The sequence below is a fragment of the Anomaloglossus baeobatrachus genome, chromosome 2 (assembly GCF_048569485.1).
Source record: "Anomaloglossus baeobatrachus isolate aAnoBae1 chromosome 2, aAnoBae1.hap1, whole genome shotgun sequence".
NCBI classification, from domain to species: domain Eukaryota; kingdom Metazoa; phylum Chordata; class Amphibia; order Anura; family Aromobatidae; genus Anomaloglossus; species Anomaloglossus baeobatrachus.
In genome coordinates, this window is record NC_134354.1 from 401,729,237 (window position 1) to 401,750,774 (window position 21,538).

Sequence of the window (21,538 nt, forward strand, 5' to 3'; positions counted from 1 at the left end):
AAACACCGTGTCTGCAAATTGGGATTCTGATCTGGCATATATTTCCTAAGGCTACTTTCACACATCAGTTTTTTTGCATCAGGCACAATCCGGAAAAAAACAGGTAAAACGGATCCGGCGCCGGATCAGTTTTATCCCCATTGATTTGTATTAGTGCCGGATTGTGCCTGATGGCCTTGCGTTGCATCCGGCTTTTGCCATATCCGTCGTAATTGACTAATGTGGCGGCCGCATGGAACGTCTATTGTAACGTTTTTTGTCTCTGACAAAAAAACGCATAGCGCCAGGTGTGGCACCGTGCGGCATGGTGCATAATGAAAGTCTATGCACGCTGAATCCGGTGGCATGCATCAAATGCTGGAAGCATGTACCAGATTTGGTTTTTACTTCTGAGCATGCCCAGAAGTGATTCTCTGGCCTAAGAAAATCGGTGCGAGTGGAGTGTGATAAAACATCGCATTACACTCGCACCAATTCTAGTCTGTGTGTCAGCACACGAGCAATTATTTTCTCAGTCCTAATCGGACCGAGAAAACAATCGCAGCATGCTGCAGGTGTAATACGAGACTCTTTTCTCTCGTACCCATTCAAGTGAATGGGGCGAGAAAAAAATCGCACTGCACTCGCGGTACACCGGTGTACCATGCGTGCAGAGCGAGAGTCGCAATAGCCGGCTACGGTGGAGAGAGGGAGATAAATCCCACCTTCCCCTCCCCCGTGCTGGCCCGCCCCTCCTGAGAGCCTGGCCGCCCCCCACAGCTGTGGTCCGCTTGCACGGTCGGACCGCAGACGCAAGGACACTGGCATGACACTCAGCTCCTGCTGTGCTGCCAGCCGAGTGTGGTGCCCCGTGTGGCCCCAGCCTCTTTCTCTCTCTCACACTCACTCACTTATTGACTCATTCACTCACTCTCACCCACTCACCGATCACCGACGCGGCGCTGCACGGCTGTCACACTGCTGGCGGCTTCTCCTAATTTGAAAATGCCGGCCGCCCATTATTCAATCTCGTATTCCCTGCTTTCCCCGCCCACCGGCGCCTATGATTCATTGCTGTTAGACACACCCCCACACTGAGTGACATCTGTCTCACAGCAACCAATCACAGCCGCCGGTGGGCGGGTCTATATCTTGCAGTAAAATAAATAAATAATAATAAAAAAAAAAAAACGCGGGCGGTCCTCCTCAATTTTGATACCAGCCAAGATAAAGCCACACGGCTGAAGGCTGGTATTCTCAGGATGGGGAGCCCCACGTTATGGGGAGCCCCCCAGCCTAACAATATCAGCCAGCAGCCGCCCGGAATTGCCGCATCCATTAGATGCGACAGTCCCGGAACTCTACCCGGCTCATCCCGAATTGCCCTGGTGTGGTGGCAATCGAGGTAATAAAAGGTTAATCATGGCAGGCGTCAATGAGACACCCCCAATGATTAACCTGTAAGTGAAAGTGAATAAATACATACACCCGAAAAAATACTTTATTTGGAATAACAGACAAAAAAACACCCTCTTTCACCATTTTATTAAAATCCCCAAATACCCCGCCAGGTCCGACGTAACCCACGAGGTCCCGCGACGATTTCAGCTCTGCTACATGAAGCTGACAGGTGCAGCAGTAGAACACCGCCGCTCCTGGGAGCTCCACGCAGCAACTGAAGGGAGTCGCGCTGTCAGCGGTGACGTCACTGAGGTAGTGACAGTGTATGTGTGGTGATGGTGTGTGCAGGAGTGCCGGTGTATGTGCAGTGATGATGCGTGAGGGAGTGCCGGTGTAGGTGCAGTGATGGTGTGTGCGGGAGTGCCGGTGTATGTGCGGTGATGATGCGTGTGGGAGTGCCGGTGTATGTATGGTGATGATGCGTGCGGGAGTGCCAGTGTATGTGCAGTGATGGTGGGTGTGGGAGTGCCGGTGTATGTGCGGTGATGGTGCGTGCGGGAGTGCCGGTGTATGTGCAGTGATGGTGGGTGCGGGAGTGCCGGTGTATGTGCGGTGATGATGGGTGCGGAGGTGCCGGTGTATGTGCGGTGATGATGGGTGCGGGAGTGCCGGTGTATGTGCAGTGATGATGGGTGCGGGAGTGCTGGTGTATTTGCAGTGATGGTGCGTGCGGGAGTGCCGGTGTATGTGCGGTGATGGTGGGTGCGGAAGTGCCGGTGTATGTGCAGTGATGATGCATGCGGGAGTGCCGGTGTAAACGGATCAGTTTTTTTACCGGATCCGTTGCATCAGTTTTTACACACTCTGAAACGGATCCGTTGCATCAGGCACAAACCGGATTGTGCCTGATTGCAAAAAACTGCTGTGTGAAAGTAGCCTAAAGGCTACTTTACACACTGCGATATCGGTCCCGATATCGCTAGTGTGGGTACCCGCCCCCATCTGTTGCGAGACATGGGCATATTGCTGCCCGTGCCGCACAACATCGCCCAGAGCAGTCACACATACTTACCTGTCCGGCGACGTCGCTGTGACCGGCGAACCGCCTCCTTTCTAAGGGGGCGGTCCGTGCGGCGTCACAGCGACGTCACTGAAACGTCACTGAACCGCCACCCAATAGCAGCGGAGGGGCGGAGATGAGTGAGACGTAACATCCCGCCCACCTCCTTCCTTCTGCATAGCAGCCGGGAGGCAGGTAAGGGGAGCTTCCTCGTTCCTGTAGCGTCACACGCAGCGATGTGTGCTGCCGCAGGAACGAGGAACAACTTCGTTACTGCTGCAGTAACGATTTTTAAGAATGGACCCCCATGTCGCCGATTAGCGATTTTGCACGTTTTTGCAACGATGCAAAATCGCTTATCGGTATCACACGCAACAGCATCGCTAATGCGGCCGGATGTTTGTCACAAATTCCGTGACCCCAACGACTCTGCATTAGCGATGTCGCAGCGTGTAAAGCCCCCTTAAGTCATATGCAAAGGATTGTTAAAAATCCACATTTGACTTTTAGGATCGCTACTTCCAATAGGTGGCGCTGCGCTAGAGTTTGTCTCCATTCCTGGAGAGATAATTTGAGGAATTATATATGGAGACAGAAGAATTTGCACAATCCTACAGGCACAGAAGATGTGAGGTATATCCTCCAAGATGGGCAAAATGATAGTTCAGTGGTTAGCACTGTTGCTTTACCGTAATGGAATCCTGGGTTCAAATCCCACCAAGAACAACATCTGCAAGGAGTTTGTATGTTCTCCTCATGTTTGTGTGGGTTTCCTCAGGGTACTGTAGTTTCCTTCCACAGACCATACTGATAGGGAATATAAATTGTTGAGATAGTGATGAAAATCTCTGTAAAGCGCTGTGGAATATATTGGCGCTATATAAACAATGCATGATAAACATAAAAGATATTTGGAACAAAATCCCTCCCAAGTTCCTTCCTTGTAAGTCTTCCTACCGTAGAAGGATTAATACCTTGAAGGTAAATTCACACCAAATATTGATTTGATTCCAATGTTTCTCTTGATCATTCACTTTGCACTTAGTTTATTTTTTAATATTTAACAATTAGCACTTCTATTTTTGAAAGCATCCTTACATAGCAGTATTTTTTTCCCACACCTGCCTACAATTTTTGCACAGTACTACGGGTGGAACTGCCCTTTTAGGCCATGTGCGCACTAGAAATTGACTTTTTCTTAAGGAAAATCCGGACCCTCTGAAAGAATTCCGCACCCGCGGTAAAAAAAACACACCAAAACCGCAACAAAATCTGCATGCAGATTTGCCGCGGATTTGCTGCGGTTTTTCCGTGGGTTGGTCCCTGCGGATTTTTACCCTTCTCTATGGCAAAAAACGCAGGTACCTGAAGAAAAGAAGTGACATGCACATGTGGAAATTCCGCGGGTAAATCCGCAGGTATAAAAAAAAAAGTGTGCGCACAGGATTTTTTTCATACCCATAGGTTTTGCTGGGGAATGACTGCAGAAATGTTAGACACGTTTTCTGCAGCAAATCCGTGGGAAAATCCGCAGTAAATCCGCAGCATGCGCACGTAGCCTAAAGCTTGAATGTGATTTCTACTTTAGACACATCCTCTATGCTTCTTTACCTTTTCAGATCACACTTGAACAAGAACTGGATCGGCCTTCAATAACAATAAAAACCCTTGGATTCAAAGGAGAATATTGTGTTGCTGCAAAAACAAGACTTATATCTGATACTTATAAATTCAGCAAGTTCTCCAGTCCCGTTTGCTTCAATTTTACCGAAAAAGGTATGAATATATTACAACTATGAGATCAGTGAATAAGGTTCATCTTTTCCTAAAAGAACATTGAGGGAGATCTAGTAAAGAAAAATGCACTGTAATAAATTTACAAATTGCTCCATTATGTGTTGAATATCATTTACTGCTAATTTTAGACTCTAAAGAGGGCTTTACACGCTACAATATCGTTAATGTTTGATCGTCGGGGTCACATTGTTAGTGACGCACATCCGGCGTCATTAACAATATCGCAGCATGCAATACTTACCAGCGACCTCAAAAATGGTGAAAATCGTTCACCATGGAGAGGTCGTCCCAAACTCAAAAATCGGTAAGGTTTGTTTAGCGTTGTGGTTCATCGCTCATGCGGCAGCACATATCGCTATGTGTAACACCGCAGGAGCGAGGAACGTCTCCTTACCTGCCGCCGTCCCCAATGCGGAAGGAAGAGGTGGGCGGGATGTTTACATCACGCTCAGCTCCACCCCTCCGCTTTGATTGGCCGGCCGCTTAGTGACGTTGCGGTGACGTTGCTATGATGCCGAACGTCCCTCCCCCTTGAAGGAGGGATTGTTCGGCAGTCACAGCGACGCCGCCGACCAGGTAAGTATGTGTGACGCTGCGTAGCGATAATGTTCGCTACGGCAGCGATCACAAACAATCGCATGCGCGACGGGGGCGGGTACTTACACGCTCAATATCGCTAGAAATTGCTACCGATATCGCTACCGTGTAAAGCCCCCTTTAAGGTACCGTCACACTAAGCAACATCGCTAGCAACATCGCTGCTGAGGCAGAACTTGCTAACGATGTTGCTTTGTGTGACATCCAGCAACAACCTGGCCCCTGCTGTGAGGTCGTTGGTTGTTGCTGAATGTCCTGGGCCATTTTTTAGTTGTTGTTCTCCTGCTGTGAAGCACAGATCGCTGTGTGTGGCAGCGACAGAGCAACAACTGAATGTGCAGTGAGCAGGGAACCAGCTTCTGCGGACGCTGGAAACCACGGTAAACATCGGGTAACCAAGAAGCCCTTCCCTTGGTTACCCGATATTTACCTTCGTTACCAGCCTCCGCCGCTCTCAGCTGTCAGTGCCGTCTCCTGTCCTGTGCACATGTAGCTGCAGTACACATCGGGTAATTAACCCCATGTGTACTGTAGCTATCAGAGCAGGGAGCCAGCGCTAAGCAGTGTGCGCTGCTCCCTGCACATGTAGCTGTAGTACACATCGGGTAATTAACTCGATGTGTACTGTGGCTAGGAATGCAGGGAGCCAGCGCTAAGAAGTGTGCGCGGCTCCCTGCTCTCTGCACATGTAGCTGCAGTACACATCAGGTAATTAACCCGATGTGTACTGTGGCTAGGTGTGCAGGGAGCCAGCGCTAAGTGGTGTGCGCTGGTAACCAAGGTAAATATCGGGTTGGTTACCCGATATTTACCTTAGTTACCAAGCGCAGCATGCTTCCACGTGTAGCGACGCTCCAGCGATCCCTGCCAGGTCAGGTTGCTGGTGGGATCGCTGGAGCGTCGCTTAATGTGACATCTCACCAGCGACCTCCTAGCAACTTACCAGCGATCCCTATCAGGTTGTATCGTTGTTGGGATCGCTGGTAAGTTGTTTAGTGTGACTGAGCCTTTACTTCCTGAGGAGTTTTCATCATGCACATTATCATCAAAGGCAGGATGACAATGAGCAATAACAATCTGTACACAGCTGATAACAGAGGAGCCACCAATCAAATTAGGTCACGTCTTCCTTCACAATCACTTTTGCACATGCTCAATAGATGCTTCAGGACAAAAGAGAGGGTATGAAGCAGTGTAGATGCTGTAGATGTAAATGTGAATTTTCTTTAAACAGAAAATGAGTTTACAAATTCAGTCCTGACAATTGTAAATTTTTTTAAGCTATTGATTTTAAATATAAATTGTGATATGGAAATACCGTACATGTAACAAAAAACCCTGATTTTAACTACAGGTAACTTTCTGATGAGACATTCCCTTTAAACATAAAGAGTAGAATATTTAAGAACCGTTTCTTTAATATATATATATATATATATATATATATATATATATATATATATATATATATATATATATACTTAGAGAAAATAATATAGTTTTTATAGCTTACCTCCTGTGCAGTGTGAAGCTCAGCAATACAAAATTTAGTTTTTTTTCTTACAGCGATCCCTGTATCATAAGTGATATGACAGCCTTATTCATCTGGTTGGTACGATTACAGCGATACCACATCTATATGTTTTTGTTTTGTGTTTTTTTTCATGTTTTTCCCCTTTTTCCGCTTTTACACAAAAAAAAACAATTTTTTATAGAAAAAAAAATGTTCATGCATTGCTGTATTCTGAAAGCTATAGCTTTTTTTATTTCTTCACTAATGTAGCTGTATGGTGGCTTGTTTTTTATTGTGGGACAAGATGATGTTTTCAGAGGTGTCATTTTTATTTACATATGACTTTTTAATCGTGTTTTTTCCACTTTTTTTGTCAGCTGTGTGATGAAAAGACATAGTTTTGCTACTTTTTCATTTTTTTTACAGTATTCACTGAAGGGGTTAACTAGTGTGACAGTTTTAGAGATCACAGTGATACCAAATGTGTTTGTTTTTTTTCTATTTTTTTTCACCTTTTTTTCCTATAGATTGTAAGCTTCTGAGCAGGGCCCTCACTCCTCTTTTAACTGTTGAACTATGAGCTACTTTGTTTTGTTTTTATCATCTGTATACGCCACTGCTTAATTGTACAGTGCTGCTGAATATATTGGCGCTATATAAATAACCTTTTTTATTATAATAATTATTATTATTATTACTTAGTCCCTATACTCTTTTCGCTGGTATAATCCATTGCAATGCATAATAAGCACACTGCATAATAAGCATTGCAATGGATTATACCTGTCAGTGCTGCTACTCAGAACACTTGGTAGGCCATGCTGTTGGTCATTTGACCTTAACTTGCCATGGCAATGATTGGGACCAGAGAACCTGATCTTAGTAATGTGTATTTTTAGTTTCCAGGGTGCAGCAGGTATAATAGTCACAGTTTTCTTTGCTGAAGATCTAGTAGAGCTTAGATGTGAGCTGTGTATAAGTCTGCCAATGCTACAGCTTTCTGTGTACATTGTATAGTGCCAGAGAGCTGTTAATCAGTGCTGGTGGTGTGGTTAGGTGCATGAGGCCATTTGTCCTCTGTCTTAGGCCCCCTTCACACGTCCGTGTCTCCGGTACCTGTGAGAGTTTTCACACATACCAGAGACACGGGCACACGTAGACCCATTAAAATCAATGGATTTACGTACACGTGCGTGTTTTGCCATGGACCGTGTGTCCATGTGGAGCATACATGTGCTCCAGATGTAGACATGTTAATTTTTCTCCGGCAGCACGGGTGTCACACGGACCACACAAGTGTGATCCGTGTGACATCAGTGTGATACGTACCGGAGAAAACACACATGTCTGTGAAATAAAATTAATTTCTACACTCGCCTTCTCCAGCACTGCTGTCTCTGCCTCTGCTGTCACTTGCTTCTAATCCCCGCTCATTATGCTCATTGCATATGCATTCACCTGTCTCCAGCACTGCTGTCTCTGCCGCTGCTGTCACTTGCTTCCGACCCCCGCTCATTATGCTCATTGCATATGCACTCACCTGTCTCCAGCACTGCTGTCTCTGCCTCTGCTGTCACTTTCTTCCGATCCCCGCTCATTATGCTCATTGCATATGCACTTACCTGTCTTCAGCACTGCTGTATCTGCCGCTGCTGTCACTTGCTTCCGACCCCCACTCATTATGCTCATTGCATATGCACTCACCTGTCTGTAGCACTGCTGTCTCTGCCGCTGCTGTCACCTGCTTCCGACCCCCGCTCATTATGCTCATCGCATATGCACGGCACAGAGGACCGGAAGCAGCAGCAGCGGAGAGTCGGCAGGGCTGGAGAGCGTAGATCAGCACCACGGACAACAACGCCAGGGACAGGTGAGCAGAAAGTTCCTGTTCTCCGTGTGTTATCACGGATAGCACACGGAGAACACATGTGTGCCAAAATCACGGCACATGAAGGGCAATACGCACCTTTTACACATCCGTGAAAAACATGCGTGGTTTCCACAGATGTGTGAAAGAGGCCTTACATGTATTAAAGTTTTTGTTAGATCAGGCAAAATGTACTAATGTGATTTTTCAATTACAAGCATTATGTAAAACAATATATATTTCGAAATTACTTTTGTATACTTAGCATGGTGCTCTCAGTGTTCTTTTGTTTCCCTCTTAAAATGTCAATCTTATGTGCCCACTGACAGTGGGAAAAATCAATTTAGGCCACTTTCACACATCCGTGTTTAAACACGTACAAGCCAAACACACTAGTATGGTCATCCGTGTGCTAAATGTGTGTCATCCGTGTTTGCATACGTGTGACATCTGTGTGACTGGTAATAAAATGCATGATGCTGAAATGAATGGTTTGTTTAATGTGTAAAAGATGGGCAAAGGCAGAAAAATTATAGATAGAACAGATAAAATAGGTAGAGATAGAAAGAACATATAAAATAGATAGAAAGAACAGAATAACTCAATAGATAAATAGATAGCTTGGCCAGCTGTTTTGCAGCATTTTTATTTTTTAATTAAAAAAATGACGTGTGGTCCCCCCTCAATTTTCATATCCAGCACAGCAACAGCAGCAGCTGCAACCCTCAGCTGTCTGCTAAACCTTGGCTGGTTATTAAAAATAGATGGGATCCCACGCTTATTTTTTAAATCATTTAGTTTAAAAAAAAAAATGATGAGGGGTCCCTCCATTTTCCTAAAACCAGAAAAAAGTACAGCAGACAACTGGGGGCTGATATTATTAGGGTTGGAAGAGCCATGGTTATTTGGCCCTTTTCAGCCTAACGATAGTAGCCCGCAGTAGCCCCAGAAGTGGCGCAACCATTAGATGCGCCAATTCTGGTGCTGGCCATGGCTCTTTCCGTTGCCCTGGTGTGGTGGCAAATGGGGTAATAGTTGGCTGGCATCAAGCCCCTGGTATTAGTAATCAGTGGTGTCTAGCAGACACTGCCATCACTAATCCAGTAGTTAAAAGGAGAATGAGGCTATGTTCGCACGTTGCGTTTTTTTCCGCGTTTCTGCAGCGTTTTTGGCTGCAGCGTTTTTGCGCTAAAACGCATGCGTTTTTGATTTCCAGCAAAGTCTATGGGAAAAGCAGAAATCCTGTCTGCACTTTGCTTTTTGTTCAGCAGCGTTTAATTTGCATATTTGTGGTCAAAAACCATGCTGAAAAAGAAGCAGCATGTCAGTTGTTTTTGCCATTTCTGCAGCGTTTCCTTAACATTGGAGTCAATGAGAAATGGCAAAACGCAACCAAAATTACAATTCCTGCGTTTTTCATGCTTTTTACCTGCTTTTCAACTGCGTTTTTGGCTCCAAAAACGCATGCTTTTCTGGGCAAAAATTAATGGGTTCTAATGTTCCTTTACACACACACACACAATAACCGAAAATTTAAATGTAAAAAAATAATAAACTTTAGCTATTTTTCTGTAAAAATGTGCATAACCACTATTATTACATTTAAATTGATATTTTCCCATTTAATTTTTTTAAAAGTTAATTTTATAATTTTTTTCTCTTTTTTCAATCTTTTTGACTATTTCAACTTTATTTCTCAGTGTCTTGATCTCAAAAACGCATCTGCAGAAACGCAGGTGAAAACGCAGGTAAAAAGCGCTAAAAACGCACTAAAAATGCGGTAAAAACGCATGCGTTTTTAGCGCTAAAAAATTGTCAAAAGCCATTTGGTCAAAAACCAAGGGAAGGAAAACATGCAGAATAAACTGCAGGTACACCGACGCAACGTGCGAACATAGCCTAAAAAAGTTTATTTGAACAAAAACCCCTGACTCCAACCCTCATTCACCAATTTATTTATTTATTTATTTTTAAAAATACAAAAGGTCCACCGTAATTCATTGATAGGTCCCACTATGTTCCCCAAAAGTGAACTTGAAAAGACATACAAAAAGAAAAGTATTAAATAAATAAATAAAGACAAGAGACATACTCTCTTTTCCAATTTATTTCCCTGTCAAAGCCCTAATCCTAGCCTGCCGTAATCTAATTAGTGGGTCCCATGTTGATCTCATGCTCCCTGGTACATTCAATGGAGAATCAAATGTTCTCCATTGATTGTGAGAGCAGCATCTGCAGACACACACACTGCTGTGTGTGCTTCCCTGCAGTGACCTGGACCACATAAGGTCAACCTAGGTCACCACTGGGGCGCCCTCAGCAGTGACATCATGAGTTCATCGTAGTATCCAATGAACTCCTGATGACACCCCAGTGACACCTGCACAGGGTGTTACTGCAGTAATGTTGAGAGTTCATTTGAGTTCCCAATGAACTCTGATGAACCCGTGGAATCATTGTCACGACACCCGCAGTAGCACGGGAGTCACGGGGGTGTCATCCGGAGGTCATCCAAGTTGATGTCACTGCACACACACTGCTTGCTGGATACTTGCGATGCTGTAACTTGCAGATCCATGGTGCAGTAAATACGCATGAGAATAATGAGCGGGCCCTGAAGCAAGTAACAGCAGCACCGAAGACAGCAGCGCTGAAGACAGGGGAGTATGGAAAATCATTTTATTTCAAAGATACGTGTTTTCTCTGGTACAAGTCACAAGGATCACATTAGTGTGCCAGCCATGCCGCCGGAGAAAAAACGGACATGTGTCTGTGCAAGGCCACATGGTCCGTGTGCGTTAGCCCATTGAATAATATGGGTACGTCTGGCATTCGTGAAAAAAACTGATGACTGATGTCACAAGTACCTGAAACACGGACGTGTGAAAAAGGCCTTAGTGTGTTTACTTTTTTGCCTGACCTGTACAGGAATTATTCTGCCATCCAGACATAACGATCCGAGTAATCGAATTAACTACTGAGACTGACTGCCATCTCTAGACACAATGGGTTGAGAGCACTATAAGAACGTTTTATATATATATAATATATATATATATATATATATATATATATAGGTGCTGGGTCTCTTTTTCTACACACCCACTAATTAAGCGATCATTTAGTGAGCAGAGGTGAGGATGTAAACTAGGATTGGGTGCATTATATGACAAGGTGACAAAACTTTTGTCTTGACAAAATCTGACGTTTCTCTGTTCATTAAATGATCAATATTTCAGCTTTGCAGCAACTTTATTTTCATAACCTAAATCAAATTTGGGAGGGTTTCAGCTTTCAAAAGAGTAATTTATAAAACCAATGGATGAATTTAAAGTCAGGTAATAAGCTTTTATTTACATAACATGGATAAGCAACAGAACTTCTGTCAGGGAGTGTGTGTATATATATATATATATATACTTTGAATGTTAAAATGTTATGTTTTGCATGGTAGTAAATTTAGAAGTATATGTGGGGCAATCCCAATTTTCCTTTTTTATATCCTTATTGTGTGATGTTTTCCGTTTCTTACAATATGGCATTTTCTTTTCAGATGAAAGCAATCACGCACCATATTTTGCTGTGTTACCCATTTTTACAATCATAGCTGTGGTTGGTTTTATATCTTTTCTAATCTGGCATACTATAACAGAAAAATCAAAGATACCTAAAGTATTGGTAAGTACAAGAGATCTCTGCAATATTTTACATAGAAAATAACTACTAAACTTGTATGCACTTTTCAAGTACGTGTTATTGTTTTCCAGGTTTTTTTTAAGGGTGTTATTTCTTAAGTTTACACGCTAAAGATCATTTCATATGATTAGTATTGAAAGCATCCTTGGACACTAGTTTATTCAGCTTTTTTTTCTAAACAGGTTAATAATGACAGGTGATTAATAGAATATATTCCACGCAGAAAGAAAGATTTAAAGGGAATCTGTCACCGGGTATTTGCCACCTAATCTAAGATCAGCATAATGTAAAGAGAAATATCCTGATTCCAGTTATGTGCATCTTACAGGGCTGCTTAGTGTAGTTTTAATAAAATCACTATTTTATCAGTAGGGGATTAGTGGTAGAGGACTAGTAAACCTAATGCCATGTAATCCTCCAAATTTATGAGCTCAATATAACCCCACACCCTCCACTGATTGAGAGCTTTCTGTCTATGCACAGTGCACTAAGAAAGCTGTCAATCAGTGGTTTGTGTGAGGTTATACAGAGCTCAGCATTCAGAGAACTGGTAGACCTGTAGCAGATAAATCAGTGATTTTATTAAGACTAGCCAGTAGCTCTATCAATATCTCTATACCCACATTATGCTGCTCTCAGGCTTAGACACAAAGACATGGTACTGATACTGGCACATTAGATAGTAAATGTCTAATCACCTCCCCTCCCCCCCTCCAAAATAAGTTAAAAAATGGCTATAAACACATGTATGCATGAGTACATATAGAATTTCACGTTACAGAATAAAATATGTGCTTTTCTGACGGCACCTTATTGTTGCGTTGGAGCCTCTAATGACCTGGCACGTGACTGATCTTGCAGTTTGAAGACTACAATTCCCAGAATCTTTCTCCTTTTACCCAAATCCCTACACAGTGAAATGTCAGCTAAGGGCTCACTCACACATCCTTCTTTTTGCCGGTTTCGCGGATCCGGCGCGCTCCCGTACAGTGAATACAGTACAATGACAGTGCTGTAACTTCCGGGTCACATGCGCCGGTCACATGACAGCACGTGACTGGCGCTTGTTGCGCTGTCATTGTACTGTATTCACTGTACGGGAGCGCGCCGGATCCACGAAACCGGCAAAAAGAAGGATGTGTGAAACTGGCCTAAGCCCGCACAGTGGTAGAACGGTTTATCTGCAATGTCACCATGCAAGCACTCTGATCGCCTTAATTTATAAATCACTGATCTGGGTCACATGGGCAAGTGTTAAGTTAACAAAACTGCAAGCAATATTATATCGCCATGTAGCCCTACCCTTATGAAAGATCGGCCAGGGGCTCTGCTGAGGCTGGTGGTTCACTTTAGTGATGTGTCGGTCGTGAATGATCCGACACAAAGATCCGGCTCCCTGTGTGACCGACAGGAGCTCTTTTCGCTGCCGAAACCCCGCCCACCCGTGGCCAAACCCCGCCCACTCAACAATGTACTTTGTACTTTGTAATGTGCGGGGTCTTGTCGTGGGTGGGTGGGCGGGGCCCCAGAGGCGTTACTATAATCTTAAATATGTGCTCACCTGGGGTGAACACATATTTAATAAGGAGCCGAGAACGATCTGAAAGATCCGGCTCTTTTTGGTGAGCTGAGCCATGGGAACCGGATCACCAAAAAGAGCCGGACTGCCCATCACTATTTCGCTTCATGAAAAGGGGTTGAGGGTTGAAGGGGCGACAGAAGGACGCCAGACCCCAGAGATGCTGAGGAGTATACCTCTGGATTAGCATACAGTCCCGATAAAGAAAAGGCAGACTCCAGATTCTCATTCAACATCTTCGTTTTATTTAGTTGGTATACATCTTCTTCCTCTGAGACAGGGCACTTCTTTCCCAGACATATCCATTTTCTTGCTATTCTCACTATCCCGGCTGTCAGAGTTTTCCATCAGCCTCCTGTTTTACCTGTCCCTTTCCCTGCGAATACGGGCGCTCTGGCCATGCTGACCTCCCTCTTCCCGGGGAACCTTAGCAACATTCTTTCCTGCCAGTCCTCAAACAAGTCGACCTTCTCTGCTTCAGGATCCGACTACCCTCCACTCCATGTTACTCTGCAGCCCCCTGCTTCCTTGTCTGCTTCACTACTCTGTCCTTGCTCACTTGTTCCCCTCCCCTTTTCCACTGTCTGGGCTGTGTTCATCCACTTCCCCCTAACCAAACTATGGGAATACTGTGCCATCTAGTGGTGGAAGGCAAAACTAAACCCCAACCCAAACCATTACATCTCACACCAAAGAGGCCAGGTCGTCGGGGAGGTTAGTGTCCCCCCCTTACACTTATATAACGGTAGAGCAGGGGTCTAAAATCTGTTGCTCTGTAGGCACATATGGCTCGCGGGTCCATGATGTATGGCTCGCAGGGCTGTCTGCCAACTAGGTGCATTTGCACCAGGTCTTGAAAACGGCTATGAAGAGCAGGCCGCTATATAGTGACATTTGTGAACTAAATGTGGCTCTCGCCCCTGAGAGTTGAATATGGCTCTGAATTTTGCTGAAATCTCTCTCCAGTGCCATTCTTCTCCGCTCCTCAATGACATCGTAACTCTTCTGCAAACTCTCTGGGTCACTCTGTGCTCTGCATCACCCTGAAGTGGCTTTTACCATGTAAGTCTATGGAGCGTCAGAATAAGATTGTTACTGTAGAAGAGACTTCCGGCTCACACTTACTTAGTGACCCAGTCTACAGAGTGGTGATGTCACCAGCGTCGGACTGGCTACCGGAGGAATCTCTAGTAATGCCAGGCCTGGATTCAGGTACCTGCACTGCACTCCGGAGCTCTCACCTGAGCTACTGGCGTGCAGCCGAGACTGCACCACGAGAGCTGAGTGATTGATTCCCCGGCGATTGCGGTTCAGTTCATGACAGCTGAGACAGGTCGGGCTGATCTACGGAGTTCAGGTGAGTGCAATGCAGGTACCTGAATCCAGGCCTGGCATTACTGGACATTCCTCCGGTAGCCAGTCTGACGATGGATGTCACTGAGAAGAGGAGCAGAATGGCGCTGGATCCCAAAGAGATTTAATAAAAATAAATCTACATGGAAGTGCTTCTTTAAAAAAGCATCACAAAACTTTTAACTGCCCATACACATTAGATACTGTTGCAATCAAATGACTTCAAATTTACAAGAACATGGGAGAAAATGTAATAAGAAGACAATATATAGTACTTTGGAGAGTAGAAGAAATTTGCAGTCCTTTACTGAGCCACCATGTTACCCTGCATGTGCTGGGGTATCATGGCTAAATACACTGTGGATTAGGTATTTTCATACTTTTATTCATATTTTCCATTTCCAAGCTGTATAAACTTGAATGCTTCAGTAAATCAGGTGATGTGTCTTTGTGTAATGAGGGAGGATACAGCCTAAGGGTATGTGCGCACGTTGCTTTTTACCTGCTTTTTACCTGCTTTTTTGCTGCTTTTTCTTCTGCGCTGTTTAATGCCAAAATGGATGCGTTCTTCTATTCAAGCAAAGTCTATGGGAATTTGGGTTTCTTGTTCACACTATGTTGTTCAAAATGCTGCCTTTTTGTGGCAGAACTTTGGTCAAAAACTCAGCTTTGCAGTGCAAAACCCAAATGGCAAAAACAATTGACATGTTGCTTCTTTGAAAAGCTGAGTTTTTGACCAAAGTTCTGCCACAAAAAGGCAGCATTTTGAACAACATAGTGTGAACAAGAAACCCAAATTCCCATAGACTTTGCTTGAATAGAAGAACGCATCCATTTTGGCATTAAACAGCGCAGAAGAAAAAGCAGCAAAAAAGCAGGTAAAAAGCAGGTAAAAAGCAACGTGCGCACATACCCTAAGGATATCAAGACCCTTTATCAAGCTGGGCAGAAGTATAAGGCTATGTGCGCACGTTGCGATTTTTCATGCGTTTCCGCAGCGTTTTGAACTGCAGCATTTTAATGCAAAAATGCATGCGCTTTGATTTCCAGGCAAAGTCTATGGGAAAAAGGGATTTCTTGTGCGCACTATGCTTAAAAAAACGCTGCATTTTTGGTGTAAAAAATTTGTCAAAATCTCTGCATTTGAAGAAGCAACATTTCAATAGATTTTGCCATTTTGGCAGTGATTTGGTAACATTGAAGTCAATGAGAATGATCAAAACGCATCCTAAATCAAAATCCTAGCATTTTACATGCATTTTTGATGTAAAATGCATGCTTTTTTGACAAACTCAAAGCATGTGTTTTTGGCATGATAGTGAGGTCATGACGTTTCCTTTTGCCCTCACATCCAGCCCGACTTCAACAAAAAAAGAGTTAAACAATAATTTAACGTTATTTTATACATAAATATTAAATCACAATAATCTTTTAATTAAATGAGTTATTTTGTGTATGATTTAAAGCATTATTTTTTTGTCCTTTTTTCCTTTTTTTCATAGTGTTTGAATGTTTAAACTTTATTTAGTAGTGTATTTGTTTTGAAAACGCATCTGACTGTAAGCACAGAAAATGTATGTAAAACGCGGGCAAAAACGCTAGAAAAAAGCATGCGTATTTCCGGCGTTTTTGTGGTGAAAACCAAATTTGACATTGACAAATTCTGCCAGATGATGAATTAATTTCTGCAAGTAACTGAACGCAAAGTGCGCACATGGCCTTAGGCTTCTTTTTTGCTGTCAAATAATTTCCCCCTACTTTATATCATGATGACTGCAGGTCACATTAAGGGTACTTTCACACTACTTTTTTTAACATGCTTTTGACAGACGACAAGAGAGAGAGAGGGGAGAGAAAGAGAGGGAGGAGAGAGAGGGGAGGGAGAGAGGGGGGAGAGAGAGAGGGGAGCGAGAGAGGGGAGCAAGAGAGGGGAGGGAGAGGAAAGAGAGAGGAGAGAGAGGGGGGAGAGAGAGGGGAGAGAAGAGAGAGAGAGGAGAAAGGGGGGAGGGAAAGGGGGGAGAGAGAGGGGGGAGAGAGAGAGGGGGGAGAGAGAGGATGGAGAAAGATAGGGGGGAGAGAGAGGGGAAAGACAGAGGGGAGAGAGAGGGGAGAGAGAGAGGGGGGGAGAGGGGGGAGAGGGGAGAGAGAGGGGAGAAAGAGAGAAGGTGAGAGAGGGAAGGGAGAGAGAGGGGAGAGACAGAGAGAAAGGAGAGGGAGGGAGAGAGGAGAGAGAGAGGAGAGAGAGGCGGGAGAGGGAGAGAGGGGGAAGAGAGGGGGGAGAGAGGGGAGGGAGAGAAGGGAGAGAGAGAGAGAATGGAGGGGAGGGAGAGAGAGAGGGGAGAGAGGAGAGAGAAAGAGAGAGGGGGAGAGAGGGGAGAGAGGGGTGAGAGGGGGAGAGAGAGGTGGGGGAGAGAAAGAGAGGGTAGAGAGAGAGGAGAGAGAGAGGAGAGAGAGAAAGAGAGGGGATAGAGAGAGGGGGGGGAGAGAGAGAGGAGAGGACTGAGAGAGAAGGGAGAGAGAGAGAGAGAGACTGATCACACCAGGCTGGTTTCTGGCCATGCTCTGTAGAGCAAACAGGATCCTTTCAATGAGCATACCACCATTCACATGCGGTTGCTTGCAGTACAGTCAGGATCCGGTCACATGCAGTATTTGGACGCAGGTCAAAAAACGCTACAAGTAGCGTTTTTGAAAAAAGTTAAAATACTGCAAGTCACCGGATCCTAACTGAAACGCACGCAAACGCATGTGAACGTATGTTGAGTCCATTACAAATGCATTGAAATGAAAACGCATTTGTACTGGATCCGTTTTTGCATTAACAAAAAGGTTAAGGATGCATGTTAAATAAACGTAGTGTGAAAGTACCCTTGATATATAGTTTTTTTTATTTATATATATATATAATATTATATAGTTTCATTATACCCTTTATCTTAATCATGAAAACCTCTTTTGGATTTTTGGTCCAGTGGGCGGTCCTATCAGTGACTGACAGCTTTCCTTGTAAGTGTGTATACAGAGCTGGATGTCAGTCACTGACGGAACCGCCCACTGGATTGAAAATATCAGATCTCCTAAAAATGATGATATGGTGGAAATACTTGTCTAATAATGCTGCACAAAGTTTAGGATACCTCCACAATCATTGCACAGATGGAAATGCAACTGTACTTTTTCCAGCTCTATACATCATACAATTATTACAAACTGATTTATGTAATTGAGAAAATTCCCTACAAAATCAATATCATATCATTATCATGTTAATTGAATTCCTGTGGGGGTTTTTTGTTGTTGTGGTTTTTTTTGTTTTTGTTTTTTTTGTTTTTTATTCTAACATTGCTTTCTTTTAATTTTTTTTTTTCGTTCCTTTGAAGGATTTTTCAGATGACAACTATGGGCAGAAAGATCCGAGTTTGCTAAAACAGTACTCAGAACACTTTTCTTCTGTTAGTATTGATGAAAACAAAGAGCAAGACACATCAACCAGACTTCTGTCTTCTAATAGACAGGATGATGGCGTCAACATTTACCCAATCACTGGCCAAGGATACATGGAGCGACCCACTATGCAAACTTCTGGTTCGGACAGTAAGAAGTACTTCACTTCTAAAGGCTTAGCATCCAACTCCAGCAGTGATAAATCTTCATCTGGTTGTACCTGCCCTAATACATCAGGATCAGATACAGGAATGGTATCTAAAGAGACGAACGACCAAACCGAAACGATCCATAGAACGGTCTCAGAAGATGGTGCAATGTTTTCCTCTACATCTTTGACTGTGAGCGAGCACTTTGATAGTGTCTCCATATTGGACCATAATTCCTTGACAAACATTCCCTTGGAGACTTTATGTATAGGGGGCAATACTGATGATATGGACAACTCAGATGGAGAATCCAGTAATCAATGCTTCACAGACTTTGAAGATGACGTGGAGTCATTAAGAACAGACTTTAAGAACTATAAAATGTCTAGTTTAACACATCCTTCACAATATGAAAAAACACATAAAGACGGTACTTCAGGCTATACACAGAGGACTTACTCATCCAAATGATATTGAAGATGCAGAACTGATGCTATTTATTTATGGCTATGGACTAGAGTTGAGCGCGGTTCGTGGTTCGTGGTTCTCCAGTTCTAGGCTCGAGTGATTTTGGGGCATGTTCTAGATCGAACTAGAACTCGAGCTTTTTGCAAAAGCTCGATAGTTCTAGAAACGTTCGAGAACGGTTCTAGCAGCCAAAAAACAGCTAAATCATAGCTTGGTTTCTGCTGTAATAGTGTAAGTCACTCTGTGAATCAAACTATTATCACATTTCAGTGTATAGTGTGCGTGAACAGCGCCTTCAGATCACTGCTGTTTCTATAATGGCGATCGCCATTTTTTTTTTTTTTTTTCTTGTCTTCCTTCCCTAAGCGCGCGCGTCTTGTGGGGCGGGCCAGCATGTCAGCCAATCACAGACACACACACAGCTAAGTGGACTTTGAGCCAGAGAAGCAACGGCATGTGTGATAGGATGTCCATGTCACATGTCCCTGCATTATAAAACCGGACATTTTCTTCACGGACGCCATTATCTGCCTTCTGCGTCTTTGGTGTCAGACATCACTGTCGCAGCTCCGTCTTGAGTCCTATCGCTGATACAGCTGTATGCGCTGCATACACAGCGTTAGACAGCTTAGGGAGAGCACTTTATAGCAGTCCTTTTAAGGGCTCAAACCGGCAGGGTCAGAGTTAAGGTGACAGGTCCTGAAAACAGCGCCAGCGTCTGTGCAGCCAAGGTCAGGGATTTCCTCCCTGCATTTCACCATTAGGAGGGAATAGAAAGGCAGGCTTCCATTCCTCTACCCAGAGCACCACAATCCTGCCACTGTACCCTCTTGTCCTCTGCACACTCCAACTCATAACTAAGCCATTATACTAGCAAACACTCAGTGTACCTAGTGGCATCCTATCTGTGGCTATTGGACTTTGCTATAGTCCCACTAGTGCAAAGACATTTGCAGAGCACGTCTGCCTGCATTGCACACTACAACTAATTATAACTAAGCCATTATACTAGCAAACACTCAGTGTACCTAGTGGCATCCTATACGTGGCTATTGGACTTTGCTATAGTCCCACTAGTGCCAAGACATTTGCAGAGCGCATCTGCCTGCGTTGCACACTCCAACTAATTATAACTAAGCCATTATACTAGCACACACTCAGTGTACCTAGTGGCATCCTATACGTGGCTATTGGACTTTGCTATAGTCCCACTAGTGCCAAGACATTTGCAGAGCGCATCTGCCTGCGTTGCACACTCCAACTAATTATAACTAAGCCATTATACTAGCAAACACTTAGTGTACCTAGTGGCATCCTATACGTGGCTATTGGACTTTGCTATAGTCCCACTAGTGCCAAGACATTTGCAGAGCGCATCTGCCTGCGTTGCACACTCCAACTAATTATAACTAAGCCATTATACTAGCACACACTCAGTGTACCTAGTGGCATCCTATACGTGGCTATTGGACTTTGCTATAGTCCCACTAGTGCCAAGACATTTGCAGAGCGCATCTGCCTGCGTTGCACACTCCAACTAATTATAACTAAGCCATTATACTAGCAAACACTTAGTGTACCTAGTGGCATCCTATACGTGGCTATTGGACTTTGCTATAGTCCCACTAGTGCCAAGACATTTGCAGAGCGCATCTGCCTGCGTTGCACACTCCAACTAATTATAACTAAGCCATTATACTAGCACACACTCAGTGTACCTAGTGGCATCCTATACGTGGCTATTGGACTTTGCTATAGTCCCACTAGTGCCAAGACATTTGCAGAGCGCATCTGCCTGCGTTGCACACTCCAACTAATTATAACTAAGCCATTATACTAGCAAACACTTAGTGTACCTAGTGGCATCCTATACGTGGCTATTGGACTTTGCTATAGTCCCACCAGTGCCAAGACATTTGCAGACCGCATCTGCCTGCGTTGCACACTCCAACTAATTATAACTAAGCCATTATACTAGCACACACTCAGTGTACCTAGTGGCATCCTATACGTGGCTATTGGACTTTGCTATAGTCCCACTAGTGCCAAGACATTTGCAGAGCGCATCTGCCTGCGTTGCACACTCCAACTAATTATAACTAAGCCATTATACTAGCAAACACTTAGTGTACCTAGTGGCATCCTATACGTGGCTATTGGACTTTGCTATAGTCCCACTAGTGCCAAGACATTTGCAGCACGTCTGCCTGCGTTGCACACTCCAACTAATTATAACTAAGTTACATTGTCAGGGATATTTATTCTTTATTATTCTGCTGTTAATAAAGCTAGACCACCACTGCAATCTTCACCACCTCTCAATTTTTACTACCACATTTTCAGTCCACAATCTTGTCGCAATCAACATGAGTGGCAAAATGACAGATGCTGGTGGAAAGGGGAAGAGGCGTGGTGGAAAAGGCAAAAAAGGTTTTGTCAGTGGGGAAGGTGGCAAAGCTCCATTATCATCTGCTGCAGATAGACCATCTACTAGCAAAAGTAAGATGTCTACTACTTATTGTGGACAATCCGATGTGCTCCCTTTTTTACGGACACGAACAAGAGGAACAAAGGTAGATGATGGGCAAAAAAGGAAAATGCTTGAATGGATCTCAAGTGGTCCAACAAGTGCCCT

At 44.1% G+C, this 21,538-nt stretch overlaps 1 protein-coding gene across 1 annotated transcript in view; it reads left to right on the forward strand.

The window, feature by feature from the left end:
• IFNLR1 (interferon lambda receptor 1) overlaps nt 1-18,955 on the forward strand; it is a 137,774-nt gene extending 118,819 nt beyond the window's left edge. Inside the window, exons 5-7 of the mRNA XM_075334112.1 lie at nt 4,060-4,216; nt 11,768-11,892; nt 18,223-18,955. Coding sequence (XP_075190227.1) covers nt 4,060-4,216; nt 11,768-11,892; nt 18,223-18,906 — 966 coding nt within the window. The 3' untranslated portion in view covers nt 18,907-18,955. The remainder of the gene's footprint in view (nt 1-4,059; nt 4,217-11,767; nt 11,893-18,222) is intronic.
• The last annotated feature ends 2,583 nt before the right edge of the window (nt 18,956-21,538 follow it).